The sequence below is a fragment of the Pan paniscus genome, chromosome 15 (genome assembly GCF_029289425.2).
Source record: "Pan paniscus chromosome 15, NHGRI_mPanPan1-v2.0_pri, whole genome shotgun sequence".
NCBI classification, from domain to species: domain Eukaryota; kingdom Metazoa; phylum Chordata; class Mammalia; order Primates; family Hominidae; genus Pan; species Pan paniscus.
Window position 1 is genome coordinate 51,172,884 of NC_073264.2, and position 20,398 is coordinate 51,193,281.

At 48.3% G+C, this 20,398-nt stretch overlaps 1 protein-coding gene and 1 long non-coding RNA gene across 2 annotated transcripts; one reads left to right on the top strand and one right to left on the bottom strand.

Moving 5' to 3' along the window:
* Window positions 1-1,543: 1,543 nt before the first annotated feature.
* On the bottom strand, window positions 1,544-12,144 carry LOC134728956 (uncharacterized). Its single transcript, XR_010109802.1, has 3 exons — window positions 10,200-12,144; window positions 2,119-2,196; window positions 1,544-1,984 (listed from the first exon to the last, which is right to left on the bottom strand). It is a non-coding gene; the product is annotated as an uncharacterized LOC134728956 (long non-coding RNA).
* Window positions 12,145-12,955: 811 nt separating this feature from the next.
* On the top strand, window positions 12,956-16,152 carry LOC100981067 (PDZ and LIM domain protein 1-like). The gene has a single exon (XM_034937513.3). It carries the CDS (start codon window positions 13,037-13,039, stop codon window positions 14,012-14,014), a length of 978 nt encoding a protein of 325 aa, XP_034793404.3. The 5' UTR covers window positions 12,956-13,036; the 3' UTR covers window positions 14,015-16,152.
* The last annotated feature ends 4,246 nt before the right edge of the window (window positions 16,153-20,398 follow it).

Genomic DNA, 20,398 nt, shown 5'->3' on the forward strand with positions numbered 1-20,398 from the left:
CTGCATTAGGCTTCCCTGTTTTATGCTCCCATTGCACCTTATGCTTCTGCTTCAAAGCCTCTGCACCCTGGTCATTATTGACTCATCTGGAATTATGTGTGTAAGGGCTGTCTTGCCTGTAATCTAAACTGTAAGCTCCCTGAGGGCAGACTCTGCTTCACCCTCCACTGTCTTCCAATGTGTGGCACCTAGTAGGCCCTCAATAAGTATTTGTTAAGTGATTGAGTGATTAGAATATGAGAGAGACCCCAGATTCAAGGCCATTTCCACCGAGACCTTTTTTTTTTTTTTTGAGACAGAGTTTTGCTCTTGTTGCCCAGGCTGGAGTGCAGTGGCACAATCTCGGCTCACTGCAACCTCCACCTTCTGGTTTCAAGCGATTCTCCTGCCTCAGCCTCCCAAGTAGCTGGGATTACAGGCATCTGCCACCACGCCCAGCTAATTTTTGTATTTTTAGTAGAGACGGGGTTTCACCATGTTGGCCATGCTGGTCTCAAACTCCTGACCTCGTGATCTGCCCATCTCAGCCTCCCAAAGTGCTGGGATTACAGGTGTGAGCCACTGCACCCAGCCAACCTTTTCTTTCTTTAACTAGACTTCCCTGGCTGAGACCAAGACAAAACCAGATTCCCCTGAGCTGTGCACCTGCTGGGACTGGAGCAGCCCAAATGCCCATGGGAGGGCTGTTGACTGGGGCTGTCAGACCAGGCTCTCCGAGGAGGACTCCCACACCCACAGCCAACTCCACTTTACAAAACCAGCTCCAGCCAGAAGTATGCTCGGGGGGGTGGGGGAGGGGGGGCAGGAGAACAGAAACTGCAGTAGTGTGGGTGGATTTTAAATCTGCAAATGCAACTGGCTGCCCAATGTTTGGGAGATAAAATAGGTCACTATCCTCCCCTTGGTTCGGCATCACTCCCAGGCCCTAAAGGGGAGGGAAGAGTTTTGTGATCTTTGCTGTCACAGGCTATGGACAAATTTGGTTATGTTCAGCTTTACAAGAGCTGCCCGCCCACCTGACTCTTGTTCACAAGACCCCTAAAAATCAGAAAAAGATCAGTCCAGGCTGTTCAGAGTTGGATGGGGAATCTTCCTGAGGCCAGTTTTTAAAGAGTCCATTTTGAGTCCATTTTGACACCAGCCAAGACAAAAGCCAGGACCCAGAGTCTAGACAGCTCCCAAGCCTGCCATTTTCAACTTGGCCTTAGGATGGAGCCTTCTGTTCTCTGGCAATGAATGACAGGCTTTTAAAGGGGAGAGTGACAAAGAGCAAGCCCTGGAGAGAGCCCCATGAGGCCTTGGGGTAAGGGCTTCCAGGACTGTTCATGAGAAGCTGTGCATGTCTCCCTCCAACTTCCCCAGATGAGACGCCAAGATTGAGAAGTGAAGAGTCATCTCCAATTTGGCAGATATCCTGACCCTCCACACTCACAATTCTGATATTTAGTCATTACCATCCTGGCATAGTTAACCACTTCTCCTTCTGACTGAGAAGCTGAAAGTGATATTCAGCCTGGGTGTGATGTGGGGATTTTCTGGGACAGGGTGGAGATGATGAGATGCTGGAGTTGCATGAGCTGGTCATTACAGTCAAGACTTGTGAACCAGTTGTGAAACCCTTGGTAACCTGAAATCTGCTATGGTGGGAGTATTTACACTACAGAAATTGGCCAATGCTGCAAATCAGGGTTTCTTTCTTTTTTCAGTGAGACACTGCACCAGCACACACTGCATTACTCACGCAGGAGGAGCTCTGGGAGGGTGGGAGAAAACCATGGGTGAGCAGAGTTGAGGATGTTTGGTGCTTCCCCTGATGGCTTCATCATGTCATCTTTCTTGGCTCTTCATGGTCAGTGTTTTCTCTGTGGAAACACCAAGAGATTCTACCTCTGCTCCATCAGCAAACAAGGAAGTCATTGATTTTCATGGCCCCTGTGCTAGAGAACTCCAAGAGCCCAACTTCTTCGAGCAGCAGGCCCATTTTCTGGTGGAGAAGAGAGAAGGCAAAGCCAGGGAAGGGCATTTAATAGTGACAACTCAGTGAAAAGTAGAGGCAGCCCGATGATCAAAGGTGTCTTCCTTCAAAGCCCCTGAGTGAAAACAGCAATCCATGCTTACCAATGAAGGCCACAGGTGATGTTTCTTATGTGAGTGCATCCATCTGCTTCAGGTCATATTTTCAGAGGTCATACAAGGCTGAAAGGAAGCAAATCATTTTCATGAGAAGGATAATAAATGAGACCAGGATTGGTATTGAGAAAAGTTTTTAGACATTTCTGAGCTGGCCAACCTGGGGGAAAAAGTGCTTCTAGATACACAGATTTCCAGGACTTTCCCTGAGAGGGTTAGATTCTGGAGGTCTGCAGATGGGGCCAAGAACCCATGTTTTCAACAGCCCCTTCCTCACCCCGTGATTCCGCTGATGGCAGCCTGCGGACCGCACTTTGAGGAACTGGTCTAGTGAGGGTCCTCGGAGGGCGTTTTGCAGTGGGTGGAACTGAACTCTGAGTGGGATCTTCCTTCAGTACCTAGGCCCTGCCCTGCCATGGCTATGGATCTTCAGCACTCATCCTTGGGGACTGGTGCTGGGTGTTATGGGAACAGCATAAAAACACAAAACAAAAAATTCCATTTCTCACCACCGGCGGTGAGAAATGGGGGTGGAGCCTGGAACTGTGGTCATAGGGCTCCAAGAGGAGCAGCCAGGATGCCATTGCACAACCAGCCACCTCTAAGAGAAGCAGGACCAGGCCCAGGGCTAAGCCTTCACAAGCCCTGCTGCCAGCTGCCAGCCACCCTTCCTCCCTGGGAGAGCCAGAAAGGGAAGCATAGTGAAGCCCTACATGGTGGCCTCCATCAACAGGGAGGCCCCTCTCCTCCCTCTGCCGCAGCCATCCTACTTTCGGCCAGAATGTCCCAGGGCCAAACTGAGGACAGGGCGGCCTCTCCAGAATCCTGCCCTTAGGGGCCCTGCCAGAGACTGGTTTTTCTTGTTGGAGGCACCTCTGCACAGTTTGCATTTATAAGGCCTGATGAACTCATCCCAAGAACCCAAGCCCACTTGCAAAGATGGGATAGAGAAGGGGCATGGCATTCCACAGATGGGCTCACTCTGGAGAGGAGCTACTGACCCAGCAGCAGTTCCCCCTCCCTCACCCCTGCTCACCACCCCAGGAAGACATCTGAATCCCCATCAAATGGTCCCTGCCAAGAGCATCGTGGTAACATGGGGAAAGAGAGGATGCTAAGTTGCCCCTCTGCCCACTGGACTCCGTCACATCTGAGGAGAATTCCACAGCAGCCCCTTCTGGGCTGTGCTCTTTATGTCTCTAAGCCACTTCCTGTTTCCTTTTCTAGGTCATAAGCCAGGCTTATTGTTGGTGTGAGTCACTTACCTAGGAAGCCCAGAGCACACGGCTGCCTCTCAGGGAGGGAGCAAAGGATACAGCTTAGAAGTGCAAGGCACTGGTTTGCTCCTAAAACACATAGATTGTCCTAGACTTTTAGCAGTGCTGTGTGCCATGGCCCCCAAGCAACGCATGCCTGGGAGATCTGTGATTTGCCCAATTTGCGTTCCTCTGCTGATGCCAGGCTTTCAGTTCCCAGGAGGCACTGGACAAGCGTAGTTTTGCAAATGAAACATTGCTTTGCCAAGGTGCTAAGCCTATCAAACAATCATCAGGCAACAGCCAGCAGGCCCTATGAAAGTCACGGCCAAGAAGCCATTCAAAAGCATTGTCTTCTAGTAACTACATTTCAAATCCAGGGGGAAACCACAGCTCAGACATCGGCCAGTGTTCAGCAACCTGGATTCACAGGGAAACGGACAGGAATAGATTCTGCACAAGTCTATTGTGCATTGCTTTCCCTTCATGACATCTAGGCAGTTTACTCCTCCTGACTTCCACTACTCACTGCATGAGGATTATTCTGTGGAAACCAGAGTACTAAGGACGAGGCGCTGGATGATTTGGTCAAAGTCAAATGTGCCAAGTCAGCATCGAGCAGCTATTTTTGCCTTCCAATTCCATTCCCTGAACTTTTTTTCTGTGAAAGTGTCTTGTAAGCTGGAAAACACCTGAGGTGGCAGAGGAAAAGCAGAGCTCGAATCTCTTCCCCAGGCCTCTGAGTGAGTTTTGCATTCAGGGATGATACTGGGGCAAGGGGCTTGAAAGGTCCTGATGTTGCTGACACCCACATAAAACACTTTCTGCAGCAGGGAAGGGAAGGGGAGAGGAAAGAACAGGCAGAGAAAGACCCAGAAACTCAGATCAGCCTAGGATGAGGGTAGCTGTCCTGAAAACAATCAGAAATCCAGAGTCCTGACTCTCCAGCAGGTATGGTCTTGATCCTAGTGAGATTATCTTCAAAGAGAAAACAAACTCTAGTCATGCAGAGAAGCAGCATTGTTCCATGCAGATCTATAAAAAACAACAGAAAGAGCATCATCCCCTTAATTATTGAGGGAATAGGAAAATAGGAATCCGCATACCCTGCTGTTGGGAATATAAACTGGAAAAACTGAGGTGGGGAATCAGTTGAGGCCAGGAGTTCAAGACCAGCTTGCCTAACGTGGCAAAACCCTGTCTCTACCAAAAATACAAAAATTAGCTGGGTGTGGTGGAGTGCACCTGCAATTCCAGCCACTCGGGAGGCTTAGGCTAGAGAATTGCTTGAACCTGGGAGGCAGAGGTTGCAGTGAACTGAGGTCACACCACTGCACTCCAGCCTGGGCAACAGAATTAGACTCTGTCTCAAAATAAATAAAATAAATAAATAACTGGAAAAACATTGCTGATTGGCCACTTGGTAATGTTTGAGGCAGAGACTATGCTTATTCTGGGTCCATTACGCTCTTGTTTTCCTCCTGGACACTCAGGAAGACTACACTTCCCAGCCTCCCTTGCAGTTAGGAGCAGTCATGTGACTGAGTTCTGGACAACTGGAAGGTGGGCAGAGGAAGCGATGTGAGTCACTGCCAGGCCTGACCCTAAAACTACCTGTGTAATTCTCCATGCTCTCTCTCTCTCCCTTTACTTATCAGGTGAAATCAGAGCATCCAGTGGAGACATCCAAGGCCGGTGGCAAATGGAGACCCATCATGTAGGCAAACCCTGGTTCCAGACGACCATGCAGAGTGCCCTCTACTCCCAACCAATGACTTGTGTTGAACTGTGACATAAAAGAGAAATACATCTTTATTGTGTTAAGCCACTGAGATTTTGGCTATGTCTGTTATAATATTTAGCCTATCCTGACTGACACACTATCACAATCCTTTAAAAGGTCATAAGCTTTGACCTAGCAATTAAATTCTTTGGAACATATCCTAAGGAAATAATTAAGAAAATCACCTAGGCTAGGCTCAGTGGCTCATGCCTGTAATCCCAGCACTTTGGGAGGCCGAGGCAGGCAGATCACGAGGTCAGGAGATCGAGACCATCCTGGCTAACACGGTGAAACCCCGTCTCTACTAAAAATACAAAAAAGTAGCCGGGTGTGGTGGCAGGCGCCTGTAGTCCCAGCTACTCAGGAGGCTGAGGCAGGAGAATGGTGTGAACCCGGGAGGCGGAGCTTGCAGTGAGCCGAGATCGGGCCACCGCACTCCAGCCTGGGTGACAGAGCGAGACTCCGTCTCAAAAAAAAAAAAAGAATAATCACCAAAAATTATAAACAGACTGGGCGTGGTGGCTCACACCTGTAATCCCAGCACTTTGGGAGGCAGAGATGAGAGGATTGCTTGAGGCCAGGAGTTTGAGACCAGCCTGGTCAACATAGCAAGACTCCATCTCTAATAAAATTTTTTTTAAAAATTATAAACAACATTAATCTCCAATAATAGGCAACTCATTAAATAAATAATAATACAACTCTACAAAGGAATATTTAGGCACTTAATATCGTTTAAATGTATTTATTGACATGAAAAATTTTCATGATTTAGTATTACATGAAATAGAGTAACAAAGCAACATGGACGGTGTGAGCCCATAACTATTTATATATGTATATGCATGCAAAGAAGAAAGTTTGGAAATATACCAAAAAACAGTGATTATTTCTGGACTACAGGTGGCTTTTAAAAATTATCTCTTTCTTGCAGTTTTATGCTTTTTCTACAATGAGCATATATTTTTTTCAGTTAAAAAAATTTTTTTGGCTGGGTGTGGTGGCTCACGCCTGTAATCCCAGCACCTTGGGAAGCCAAGGCGGGCAGATCACAAGGTAAGGAGTTCAAGACCAGCCTGGCCAATATGGTGAAACCCCGTCTCTACTAAAAATACAAAAAAAAAAAATTAGCTGGGAGTGGTGGCGCACGCCTGTAGTCCTAGCTACTCGGGAGGCCGAGGCTGAAGAATCGCTTGAACCCGGGAGGCGGAGGTTGCAGTGAGCCAAGATCACGCCACTGCACTCCAGCCTGGGCAACAGAGCGAGACTCTGTCTCAAAAAACATTTTTTTTTAAGTAGCCTGTTGGAAATGGATGGGTCTCCTTTGAACCTTAGGGCTGGCCTTACTCTCTCTCAAAGTGTTAGGTGTAATGGGTGCAAAGGAACCACAAGTCCCTTCCACTCTTCTGGGCTAAAATGCCACCATTCGTCAGGTTAAATACCTATTTTATCTTCACCACTGAGAGCAACTCTCAAGCTCTTCATTCACTTAGCTTCAGGGCTCAGTTCTGACATAGTGCTCTGGCTTTAAGGAAAGATGTACCTTTTTATCACAATGTTTTTCAGGATTTTCTCAGAGTTGCTGGGCCTCAGAACTCTCTTCTTTTGAGTCCTAATTTGGATAATCTGGGAAACTGCAGCCACAGGTCCTCCCTCCCTTAAGATTGGCTGAGTGAGGCAAACTACGCCTACAGCGCAGAAAGCAGGGCAGGAAATCACACTCTAATCATAGGTCTTTATTCAGAAACCCAGCAGCCTCACTACCAAATAACCTCAGGAGTCCTAAAGCCTCAGTGTCCTGACCTATAAGATCAAAGAGTCTCATGTGATGTCCCCAAGTGGACTTTTAATAAAAAGTAGCACTGCCAGTTTCTGTTTTGACCTTCCAACCACAGGATCATGCCAACATTCAGTAGTAAATGCATTTTTTTTTCCTGCCAAATCGACTCCTTGTTCTTTTCAACACATCCTCACACAGAGGGAACAAGCCACTGAGGTTTCCTGTTGAGGAAGGTTCTTTGGTGTTCTGTGAGGAAACCATATATTCATAGAAACCATGTGTAAGTTTTCTGTGTAGTAGGACAGAACTACCTTAATTTAACTTGATGTCTTTTCGACAAACCATGTACCCCTAACATGAAGAAATGGAAGGAAGGTGTTTATTTTCATCCCAGCTCTTACTCTGCTGCATTGTTCCTGTGTACATTTCTCTTATTCCACAGAGTAGGAGCTTCTTGAGGACCATGACAGTCATTTATTTCTCCCTCCCTGCTCCTGGCACTAGCAGGACCTCCCTTCCTCCCTCTTAACAAAGTTTTCAGTGAATAAGTGAATGAATGAACTTTCCCCTGTTTCCTTATGGGTTTCAACCAGCACAGACTACCTGCCTTTGTTCAAATGTGTCCTGTGTGTCTTTGTCTCTACGGGCACTGTGTTTTATGGGTTTCTCGAAACCTTCCCATGCACACAGTAGTGTAGCAGTAAGATCAGCTACATACATTGTAGGACCCACTGAAAAATGAAAATGCAGGGCCCCTTGTTCAAAAATTATTTACAATGTCAAATTATTCAAAATTAATAAAATTAATTTTTAAACCTTAAATTAAATAGTAAATGATTAAGAATTTCAAAGCTTTGCAGGGTACAGCAGCGCAGGCAAGCCTGGTTCTCGTCCACCACATGGCTCAGCTTCCTGTTCCTCCCCTCTGCTCGGAGTCACAGTCCTGAGGCCAGCAGGGTGTTTACCGACTTGGGCCTACCCACACCCTGCCCTGCATCCTGTCACCAGAGTTTCATTTGGAATCCTGAGCAAAGGTCTCCAATTGCTGATTCTACTGCCAACAGAAAACACTCTCCCCCTTCTGGATGTGTTGGCAGGAAAACCAAATTTTTATCTCTCCAGGTCAGCTAAAATCTTGAGGCCAGTTAACTTGCCCAGTGATCTCATCCAAATCATCCTTCACTTCTGCCCCCAGTGAAACTGAATCTGCACTCTGCCCGACTCTCAGCCCAAGTGAGGTGCCACACCCACACCTCACTTGTCTTCTACTGAGGCCTTTCCTGATAACCCGTTTCCCTGGGTTGCCCTCTCTCACCCTTGAGACCCCTGTTCAGTTGTGAACAGTCTCTCCATTCTATGGCTGCAGACTCTTGACTGAAATCTGTTTGCCTCCATCAAAACTAGATCTTTCCAAGGAAACCACCTGCCCCTGTGTGGCTCTAACAGTTCCCAAGTGGAATCTTCCAGTGCCTCTCCCCACTGCCAGATCTGCCATCACCACAGAAAAGCTGAATTTTCATGTGTGAATCAGCCAGTATCCTGGCCTCAAATTTGTTCACCTCCTTAACTTTGGTGACCATTGTCTCCTCTCCACCTCAGCCATCTCTATATCCTGTACATTCTCAAAACTCAGAACTGAAATGGTAAACTTCAATATCCCTAAACTTATTGAAAACACACAAACTCCAATATCCCACATTCTCATTTCAATTCCTTGGTTTCCAGCATTCATACTGTCAAACATCAGCATTTTTGTGCTCCTCCACATGGCCTGTCTCCATGTGGAGAGCTTGGGCTTCCTCACAGCATGGTGGTCTCGAGGTAGTCAGACTTGCTACATGGTAGCTGGTCTCCAAGAGTAAAAGCAGACGCTGATAAACCTTTTGAAAGTTAGGCCCAGAACTGGCACAGCATCCTCTCTGCCTTGTTCTGTCAGTCAAAGCAAGTAATAAGAAATCATGAGGTGAGTCCAGATTCAATGGAAGGAGAAATAAACTTCACCTCTTGAACAGTGGAGCAGCATGTGTATACAATGGGAGAAGGATTTGATCGTGGCCATTTTTGGACACTGTCTACTACAGAGGAGAGAAAATAAATATATAGACAAACAGGAAAATACCAGATAGTAATTGTCAGGCCTCTGAGCCCAGGCTAAGCCATCATATTCCCTGTGACCGGCAGGTATACATACAGATGGCCTGAAGTAACTGAAGAATGACAAAAGAAGTGAAAATGGCCTGTTCCTGCCTTAACTGATGACCTTACCTTGTGAAATTCCTTCTCCTGGCTCATCCTGGCTCAAAAGCTCCCCCACTGAGCACCTTGTGACCCCCACCCCTGCCTGCCAGAGAACAACCCCCTTTGACTGTAATTTTCCACTACCTACCCAAATCCTATAAAACGGCCCCACCCCTATCTCCCTTCGCTGACTCTCTTTTCGGACTCAGCCCGCCTGCACCCAGGTGAAATAAACAGCCTTGTTGCTCACACAAAGCCTGTTTGGTGGTCTTGTCACACGGACGCAAGTGAAAGTAGTAAGAGCTGTTCAGAGAATCGAAACAGGGTGATTTGATGGAGAATGACTGAGGAGCTCCTGGAGATTGAGGGGGTTGTCAGGGAAAGTCTCTCTCAGGAAGTGATGTTTAAATTACAACTTGTGGCTGGGCGTGGTGGCTCATGCCTGTAATCCCAGCACTTTGGGAGGCCAAGGCTGGTGGATCATCTGAGGAAAGGAGTTCAAGATCAGCCTGGCCAACATGGTGAAACCCCATCTCTATTAAAAATACAAAAATTAGCTGGATGCAGCGCTAGGCGCCTGTAATCCCAGCTACTCAGGAGGCTGAGGTGGGAAAATCGCTTGAACCCAGGAGGCAGAGGTTGCAGTGAGCTGAGATCGCACCATTGCACTCCAGCCTGGGCGACAAGAGTGAAACTCCGTCTCAAAAAATAAAAATAGAAATAGATTACAATTTGAAAAGCAAGAATTTCCAGCTGTGTGAAGGTCCAGGCAGGAAGAAGAGCCAGCAGAAATGCTCTAACATGGGACTGAGCCAGGCAAGTTTAAGGAATAGAAAGACCACATGTTAGGAGTGTAGACAAGGACAGGGAGCATGGGCTGGAAAACAGGTCAGACAAGTGGGAAGGGCCAGATCAAGTGAATCAGGGGAAGGAAGCTGGACTTTATTCCCAGAACCATTCATGGAAAGTGATTGAAGGGTTTGCAGCAGAGAGGGGACATAATATGACTTACATTAGTGAAAGGTCACTCTGGCTGCCTTGCAGAGAACAGGAAGTGTAAGTGTCGAAGCAACAAGACCAGTCAGGAGGCTACTGTGAAAGCCCAGGGGAGATGGTGGCTTGTTCTGGCTGCTGGCTGTGGGGAGGAGACAAAATAGAGATAAGTTTGGTGGCTGGACCAGAAGTTGCTGAGGATTGAGCCTGTGCTGTCTTGGTTCAATTCCCCTTCATGCCCAGGTGATCACTGCAGAAACCTCCTGGTTGGTCCTCACCCACACCTAGCTGTCGGTTAGTGCCCCTCCTTAGAGTTTTGTGGGGGGTTTCTGTTTTGTTGAGACAGGGTCTGCTTCTGTTGCTCAGGCTGGATTGCGGTGGTGCAATCATAGCTTACTATAACCTCGAACTGCTAGACTTCAAGCAATCCTCTTGCCTGGCCTCTGTGGTAGCTTGGACTACAGACAACACCACCATGCCCAGCTAATTAAAAAAAAAAAAAAGAGATAACTTTTGTAGAGATGGAGTCTCGCTATGTTGCCTAGGCTGGTCTCCAACTCCTGGGCTCAAGTGATCCTCCCACCTTGGCCTCCCAAAGTGCTGGGATTACAGGTGTAAGCCATGGTGCCCAGACCTCCTTAGAGTTTTTAAGATTACTTTAAATTCCATATCGTTGCACACAATGAGACCCTTCATGGTAGGCTCTGCTCCTTCCCACTTAGATTGGTTTCCCATCTCTGTCCCACATAGGCCTTTGCTCCAGCCAGATCTAAGTCTTCACTGTTCCCTGACCATGTCCTGGTTCATGACGCTGTGCCTGGCATGTGCTATCTCCTCTGCCTAAAATATTTCTTCTCCCTCACCTCCATTACTTTGTCTACCCAACTTCTGTTCCTCCCTCAAAATCTAACAGGTGTCACCTCTTCCACTAAGGCTTCCCTGAAACCCCAGTTTTATATAGATTTCTATGCACGTGACACACAACAGCATAAATGTCCAACATCTCTTCCAATTGGTTGGGGTTTCTTAAGGACAGAGACCATCCCTAGAACCCGGCACAGGGCTCCATAAGCTGATGCTATCATTTTCAGCACAGGTTACCCTTGGAGTGTGAAAATGTGTCTTACAAGGTGAAATCACAGCAGAAAGATTTGATAGACCCCCGTAACGAAGTCCTCCATTCTCCAAGGCTGATTCTGGGAGGCTGGACTCATCACTTAAGAAGCCTGCAAGTAAGGGCCGGGCACAGTGGCTCACGCCTGTAATCCCAGCACTTTGGGAGGCCAAGGCAGGTGGATCACGAGGTCAGGAGTTCACTCTAGCCTGGCCAACATGGTGAAACCCTGTCTTTACTAAAATCACAAAAATTAGCCGGGCCTGGTGGCGCATGCCTGTAATCCCAGCTACACAGGAGGCTGAGGCAGAAGAATCGCTTGAACCCAGGAGGTGGAGGTTGCAGTGAGCTGAGATTGTGTCACTGCACTCCAGCCTGGGGGGACACAGCAAGACTCTGTCTGGAAAAAAAAAAAAAAAAGAGAAGCCTGCAAGTCTTCAATGGGAGAACTGACACAAGATCTTCAGGGCTCGACATGCTCCAGGAAAGGTCTGGCCCCTGCACACAATGGTCAACATTACTGCTGGTAATAGCATTGACTCTTGGCAGAATTAGTACTCAGACCTCCATTCTCCCCTCGCTCCCACCCATAGTCTCTGGGAAGATCTGAAAAGCCTACTGCTGTCAACATGAAGTTCACCATAGTGCTTAAAGGTAAATACACTACAAGTGGCTGACTCTAAAATCTATACCCAGACTCGGTCGTCGTTTCTGAACTTCAGACTCTCATATCAAATTGCCTGATGGACTTCAGTACCTAGATATCCTCCAAACTTGGCAAAACTGAACTCATCATTTCTCTTGCCCCCATATACTCATAAGTGGGAGCCCACTGGGAATGACTGATGGATGTCTCTTGAGTTCATCCACTGCATTGCCATTGCCAGGATCCTGTTGCAAGCCCTTAGCTTCTCTGGCCTGCATAACCACCTGAGCCCTTCCCCAGCCTCCCTGTTCCTGGCCTCATCTTCCTCAGGTACCCAGAGCATCTCTCCAAAATGCAAATCTAATCTTGTCCTTCCTCTCTCAGAAAACCTTTAATTGCTCAATGCAGGTTATCAAACTTTAGTTTGCATCTGAATTGCCTTATAAGCTTCTTTAAAAATGCAGATTCCTGAGCCCCCTCCAGACCTCCAAAAATCCAAAGTTCTGTGGGTGGAGTGACGCACATTCTCAACCAGTGCCCAAGGGGTTCTGATAGAGCTGGGTTCCACCTTGAGAAACACTGTCATGCACAGGCAACTCCAAGTTCCATCATTCACTCCACCGGGCCCTTCTCAGGCCAGGGACACCTCAAGCAAGGTCTGTGTCATCCACTGCCTCCTCACACACTCTACTCTCCATGGTATGGCTTACCTTCCACCTTTGCTCTATGTTGCCTGGTGCCAAGAATGTCTTCTTTGAAAGACCGAGCCCTCTTTTCATTCCGATAACTCAATAATCCTTTGGAACGTTGCTACTCAAAACATCAGCATCTCCTGGGATCTTGTTAGAAATTCAGAATCACAGGCCCCACCCCGGCGCTACTGAATCAGAGCCTTGGTAATTCCAATGCACATAAGAGAAGAAGAAGCACAGCCTTATAACTTGGCTCAATAGTCGCCTGTTCCAAGAAGCCTTCCTAGACTGACACAGACTCATCAAATACCCATTCCTCCAAACTGACATTGGACATCACAATCACAGGGCTTGTAACATTTAAAAGTTAGGAATCTCGAGCTGCCGGGGGATCCCTGCACGCCATGCAACATCCTGCCTGTCTGTCCCCGCGGGTCGTTGCCCACCACAGCCGCGCCATGACCACCCAGCAGCTCGTCCTCCAGGGCCCGGGCCCGTGGGGCTTCCGTCTCGTGGGTGTCAAGGACTTCGAGCAGCCTCTCACCATTTCCCGGGTCACTCCTGGAAGCAAGGTGGCTCTAGCTAATTTATGTATCAGAGATGTAATCACAGCCATTGATGGGGAAAATTCTAGCAATATGACGCACTTGGAAGCTCAGAACAGAATCAAAGGCTGCAAAGACAACATGACTCTCACTGTAGCCAGATCCGAACATAAAGTCTGGTCTCCTCTGGTGACGGAGGAAGAGAAGTGTCGTCCATACAAGATGAATTTAGCCTCTGAACCCCAGGAGGTCCTGCACATAGGAAGCGCCCACAACCGAAGTTCCATGCCCTTTACCACCTCGCCTGCCTCCAGCACTAACGCCAGGGTCATCACAAACCAGTACAACAACCCAGCTGGCCTCTACTCTTCTGAAAATATATCCAACTTCAACAACGCCCTGGAGTCAGACTGCTACCAGCGGGGTGGAGGCAAACATGCTCAGCCTCCAATCAGCCTTGTCATTGACAAAGAATCTGAAGTTTGCAAGATGCTTCAGGAGAAACGGGAGTTGAATGAGCCCCCAAAACAGTCTGTGTCTTTTCTGGTTTTGCAGAAAATCCTGGAGTCTGAAGAAAAAGAGGATCCCAACAAGCCCTCAGGATTCAGAAGTGTTAAAGGTCCTGTCACTAAAGTGGCTGCATTGATTGGAAATGCTCAGAAGTTGCCTATGTGTGACAAATGTGGCCCTGGAATTGTCGGTGTGTTCGTGAAGCTGTGGGACCGTCACCGCCATCCTGAGTGTTACTTGTGCACTGACTGTTGCACCAACCTGAAACAGAGGGGCCATTTCTTTGTGGAGGATCAAATCTACTGTGAGAAGCATGCCTGGGAGTGAGTCGCACCACCCGAGGGCTACGAAGTGGTTACCGTGTTCCCCAAGTGACCCGGCAGATCCGACCACTGTTCTCCAGCCGGCCTGTGCTGCAGCTTTTTCTCTGAGTGTCCTGGCCCTCTCCTCTCTTGAAAGTTCTCTGCTTACTTTGGTTTTCCCCCTGCTCGTAAAACATTGAGTCCCCTGCCTTGGTTAATTGATTCATACTGGCTGTGTGATGCCCGTTTTTACAATTAAAGGAAAACAGTTTTGTTCAGTGTCCCCTTGCCAGAAACACCATGTCCTTTCCTCCTCTCTCTTCTTCTCTGCTGCATTTAGACATCAGCCAAATTTGAACCCAATCAAATATAATGTATCTGACATCGATTTTGTTTTTACTCAATAAATTTATAGACTCCAAAAATAAAAAATAAAAATAAATAAAAGTTAGGAATCTCATAGTCCAGTCCCAGAGAACTGTCAGATTTAAAGAGTGGCCCAAAGAAGAATTCTAATCCCATTATCCCCAAAGCCCAGGGAACACTCCTTTTTCATTCTTGCAGTCCCATGCCCCATCTTGGCACCTTGCCCCCTTTCTTCTCTGCTGGTGTTCAGCCCCACAGGAGGTGTTTCCGACATGCCCGGTCCCCCTGCCTCATCTGGCCTCTGTGGCGTGGTTCTTCTTCGGCGCTGCTTTTCTCCTGAGAATCTTGCTGGGTGGCTCCGTCTCTTCTCCTTTCAGAGAGTGGGGCAGGTGGAAGGAATGAAGTGGGCAGTGCCTGGTGTTCTCAGTGGGTTCTGGGCTGTCATAGAAGTGCCTCTTCATGTTTCTCTCTCTCCCATCCTTGGACAGCAAGAGTCCTGTTCATTGTTGGACACCCAACATGTCCCTCACATGGTGGGAAGAGCACCAGCCCAGGGGCCAGAGGAGTGTTCTCACACCCGGCTCTGCCACGGACTAGGGATGTCACCTGGGGCAGGCCCCTGTACCTCTCTGAACCTCTAGTTATTGGTCTATTAAAGGGGATAATACTTGCCTGGTCGGCCTTACACCTTCCATAAGATGTTTCTTTTCTTTTCTTTTCTTTTCTTTTGAGATGGAGTTTCATTCTTGCTATCCAGGCTGGAGTGCAGTGGCACGATCTTGGCTCACCGCAACCTCCACCTCCCGGGTTCAAGCCATTCTCTTGCCTCAGCCTCCTGATTAGCTGGGATTACAGGTGCAGGCCGCCAGGTCCAGCAATTTTTTTTTGTATTTTTAGTAGAGATGGGGTTTCACCATGTTGGCCAGGCTGGTCTTGAACTCCTGACCTTAGGTGATCTGCCCGCCACGGCGTCCCAAAGTGCTGGGATTACAGGTGTGAGCCACTGCGCCTGGCCCCATAAGATGTTTCTACAAAGTGAAGACAGTACCTGGGTATGACACATAGGCATGCATGCACGCGCGTGCGTGCGCGCGCGCACACACACACACACACACGCTTATACTCACAGCCACTCCATCTCGGTGCTGTTCATCAGCCAAAACAAAAGACAGCAGAATCCCATCTTTCTTCCATTTTCAGTGCTGCCGCAATGGTCTGCATGAGTGGCCTGGCTGACACCCTCAGAGCACCAACAATGCTGAAAAGAGAAGCAGACACCAGATTCTTTTTTTTTCTTTCTTTCTTTTTTTGAGACAGAGTCTTGCTCTGTCACCCAGGCTGGAGTGCAATGGCGCGATCTCGGTTCACTGCAACCTCCACCTTCTGGGTTCAAGTGATTCTCCTGCCTCAGCCTCCCAAGTAGCTGGGACTACAGGCATGCACCACCAAGCCTGGCTAATTTTTGTATTTTTGGTAGCGATGGGGTTTCACCATGTTGGCCAGGCTGGTATCGAACTCCTGATCCCAAGTGATCCACCTACCTCAGCCTCCCAAATTTCTGGGATTACAGGCATGAGCCAGTGCGCCCGGCCAACACCAGGTTCTTATTAGGCTGTGCTCCAATATCATCATCTGGTTTCTCATTGTGATGATGAAGCTTGATAACTTTGGAAAATTTGAAATCGTCGTTGATCCTAGAACTGAGAAAATTGTTGTGACCCTCACAGGCAGGCTAAATAAATGTGCAGTGATCATCTCCAGATTTACTGTGCAACTCAAAGACCTAGAAAAATGGCAGATTAGTCTCCATCCCATCAGTTTGGTTTTATTGACCTGATGACTGAAGCTGGCATCATGGACCACGAGGAAGCATGAGAAAGGCACAGAGGAGAGAAAACCCTGGGATTCTTTTTCTGGGGATGAAATACATGATTACAAATTAAATGCTTCCCTCAATAAACAAAACCGAGAGAGAGAGAGAAGAGAGTGAGCAAAGCCCCAGGTCAGTTGTCTGCCGGCTGCTGCTCTGAGTCTCAGCCAGAGCTCTGGACGAGGAGGAACTCAATCCCCTTGGCATCCCCATGAGCGCCTAGAGTGGAGATTTCTCCTCTGCAGCAGACTGGGTATCTAGTACATGTGGACGTTCTCACTGAGGAGTGTTTCAGAGCCATTAGCAGACACAGAAGTATTCTGGCCATCCAGGGAGTTGGTCGCAGCTCACTCTAGCAGAGGAGTGAGGGACTAGGGGCCCGGGAGTTAGCATGCTTGCCTAGGACATCTGTGGAATCTTTATTTTCCCTTTTTTCCTGCTGAATGAGGTGAGAGAGTTCTATAAATGGGTATGGGGTCAAGGAACACTTATTATTTTTGGAATAGTTACAAAGATCTCTCGGGCATAAATGAGACTTGGAAACTGGACTACTCCTCCCCTCCCCACTTCCATTTGATGAATGACAGCTCTTCATGTATGACACACCTACCATGTGACATGCACTGTATTAGATGCTTGACTTCTGTTGTTTTAGATGGCACGTTCTTTTCACACAGTTGAAAATGAGGCCCAGGTGCTCACGTGATTTTTAGAACCTAGGGTAGAGCCTGGAGCATCTGCCCTTCACCTCATCTTCCTCACTCTGTCAGCCTTTCCCAAGGCATTCTCAGTAGAGGCCTAGTCTGGGGGGACCTTCTGTGGTCAGATGAATTAGTTGGGCACTGTCAGCACTTTATGTGCCCCTTGGTTTCAGGATGCTGTGAGCTGAACATCACAGGATACCCTAAGGCCTAAACTACAAAGTGACAAACCCAAAGGGCCATTCCGGGGTGGTTAATGCAGCAACTTAACAGCATCAAAGATCAAGACTAGTTTCTCTGAGATTTTCTTGGCTTTTCCCTCATGATTCCAACAGGACTGCAGTAGCGCCAAGCCCATGTCTTCACATGACAATGTCCTAAGGCAGGAAGGGGCAAGTACTCATCCTGTGTCATGTTTTAAGAGCCAAGAAATCCTTCCTAGAGGTTCCCAGGGCCGATCGTCTTTGCATTCGTTACATGCAGGACCACAGCACATGGCTATAACTAAAGCAGTTACTGAAGGAAAATGGCTCCGACCTGTGAACATTTCATCCTGGGACCAGGGAGGAGCCCATGAGACACACAGGTGCTATAAACCAACAAAATTGAGGGTCTCTCAGCAAAGACGTGCGGCAAGGAATGTTGAGCAGGAAACCAACACGGTTTTCCTTACCCTTCTTGAAGATTTGCACCGCACATTAATATGTTTAAGGCTCTATTGTAAAGAAAGGTATTTTACTTCTTTTTTTTTTTTTTTTTTTTTTGAGACAGAGTCTCACTCTGTCACCCAGGCTGGAGTGCACTGCCGTGATCTCAGCTCACTGCAAGCTCCACCTCCCGGGTTCATGGCATTCTCCTGCCTCAGCCTCCCAAGTAGCTGGGACTACAGGCACCCGCCACCACGCCCGCTAATTTTTTGAATTCTTTAGTAGAGACGAGGTTTCACCGTGTTAACCAGGATGGTCTCTATCTCCTGGCCTTGTGATCCGCCCACCTCGGCCTCCCAAAGTGCTGGGATTACAGGTGTGAGCCACCACGCCCGGCTGGTATTTTACTTGTTTTAACCCAGTGCTTCCCAGACTTTTTTTTTTTTTTTGAGACAAGAGTCTCTCTCTGGAGTGCAGGCTGGAGTGCAGTGGTGGGATCTCGGCTCACTGCAACCTCTGCATCCCGGGTTCAAGCAATTCTCCCGCCTCAGCCTCCTGAGTAGCTGGGATTACAGGCGTGCACCATCATGCCTGGCTAATTTTTGTATTTTTAGTAGATTCAGGGTTTCACCATGTTGGTCAGGTTGGTCTTGAACTCCTGACCTCAAATGATCCACCCGCCTTGGCCTCCCAAAGTGCTGGGAATTCAGGCATGAGCCACTGCGCTTGGCCCAGACTTATTTTTTCTTGGAGTTCTTATTAACTCCCTGCAGACACTGTGAGCAAAACTGGGTCCGCCATGCTGTTTTCCTCAGTTAAACGACTGTCCTGAGAGCTCTTTGGCACAGCCGTGCAGCCAGATAGTGCCCTTTGCAAACACCAGAGAACAATGAGAGCTAGAAGAATGGCTGGGTTCAGTCATTTGAAGGAAAGAGTTTTCTTTGGCTCATTTAATGGGAAATAAAGGCAAGAGTTCTCTCCTGTGGGCTTCTTTTCCTTTTGGCCATTCTAAATTAATAGGTTTAAGACATTACTTTTAGTTTAATTTCTTTCCATTACACTTTCAGTACTCCAGTGCCACCAGGGAGGGCAGCAATGACTGCTTTTAATAGTGATTAAAGATGGACCCATGGTTAGGTCAAACCAGGCCTGCACCTCCTCCCATGCTGCACATGCATCGACATCAGCAAAGCCTGCAAGAATGCTCTTGAGTGATGACTTCCCCACGGCCACTTGTCTGCAGCAAGCAGCCTGCCAGAAGCCGGGACAGCTGGCAGCCCGTGCCCACCAAGCTCTCAGCCCCAAAACCTCTCCTTCTCTCTCCTCCTCAGTCCTCCTGTCTCCCCACCCATAGTGTGTTCTCTAGCAATACATCCATTTGTTGTTTCCCTGCTGCTAGACATCTAGATTATTTAAACTGCTTTTGCTGTTGGAAGCAATGCCTCCCTGAGCATGCGTGCGAGCATTTCTCAAAGGTAGATCCCAGAACGAGGAATCACTTGGTTCACCAGGCTTGCACATTTAAAAATGTGACAGATACAGGCTTTTAAACTGCTCCATCGCCTTGGTGGAGAATGGAACTCCTGAGAGGTGAGGTCAGCGAGAAGATGTGAGTGGCTCTGAGCTGACGGTGGACCGCGTGTTCCTGTCCCGGCACTCACACCAGGCAGTGAGAAGATGTGAGTGGCTCTGAGCTGACGTTAGCCTGTGTGTTCCTGTCCCAGCACTCACACCGTGCAGGGAGGGAGAAGTTGCGAGTGGCTCTGAGCTGGCCAGTGGACCGCATGTTCCTATCACGGCAGTCACACAGTGCAGTGAGAAGATGTGTGTGGCTCTGAACTGGCCGGTGGACCGCGTGTTCCCGTGTGGCACTCACACCAGGCAGTGAGAAGATGTGTGTGGCTCTGAGCTGACGGTAGCCTGCGTGTTCCCGTCCCGGCACTCACACCCGTGCAGTGTTGCTTCTCCTGCACTTGCTGATCCTGTAATTGATATAGGGAAGGGCCTGGTAATGGATTGTCTCAGGGGGAAAAAATGATTCCCCTTCTATGTTTCTGCTCAGTCATTTCCTCTTCCGCTGGGGTGGGATGAGATAGGAACAGGAAGGGTTTGAGGAAATAAGTCCTTTGTTTAAAAATAGCAGAGAAGTGCTGCTTGGTAATTTCCCTGATTTTTACTCACTGAAGAACCTGACTCCAGCTCTTCTTGAGTTTGGGATGGACAATGGAATGGCTTGGCGCCATCCTAGGCTCTATCATGCGTTCATGCAACAAGCATTTGTTGAACACCTCAGGGGTATAGCATACTGATTGATCAGGGCATCACTGGCCTTCATGCAGAAGTGGGGTCCTGGGAGCCCCCTACTATTTGAGTCAAGGCCTGTTTCATTGTTCTTGACTGAATGTTTGTGTTTCTCCCAAAATTCTTATGTTGAAGTCCTAATCCTCAGGGCAATGGTATTTGGAGATGGGGCTTTTTGGGAGGTAATGAGTTAGGTGAGGTCACAAGGGTGGGGGGCCTCGTTCTGATGGGACTACTGTCCTTTAGAAGAAGGAACACCAGAGAGCATGCTCACTCTCTCTCTCCCCTCCCCACGCGAGCACTTAGCAGGAAGGCAGCTGCCTGCAAACCAGGAAGAGAGACCTCACCAGGAACCAGATTAACTCGCACCCTGATCTTGGACCCGGAACTGTGAGAAAATACATTTCCGTTGTTGAAGCCACCTAGTCGATGGTATTTTATTATGGCAGCCCAAGAAGACTAAGACAGCTGGGTAGCTGGGAGGTGCCATGGGGAGCACACAGGGACTTGGGGAGTGACCAGCC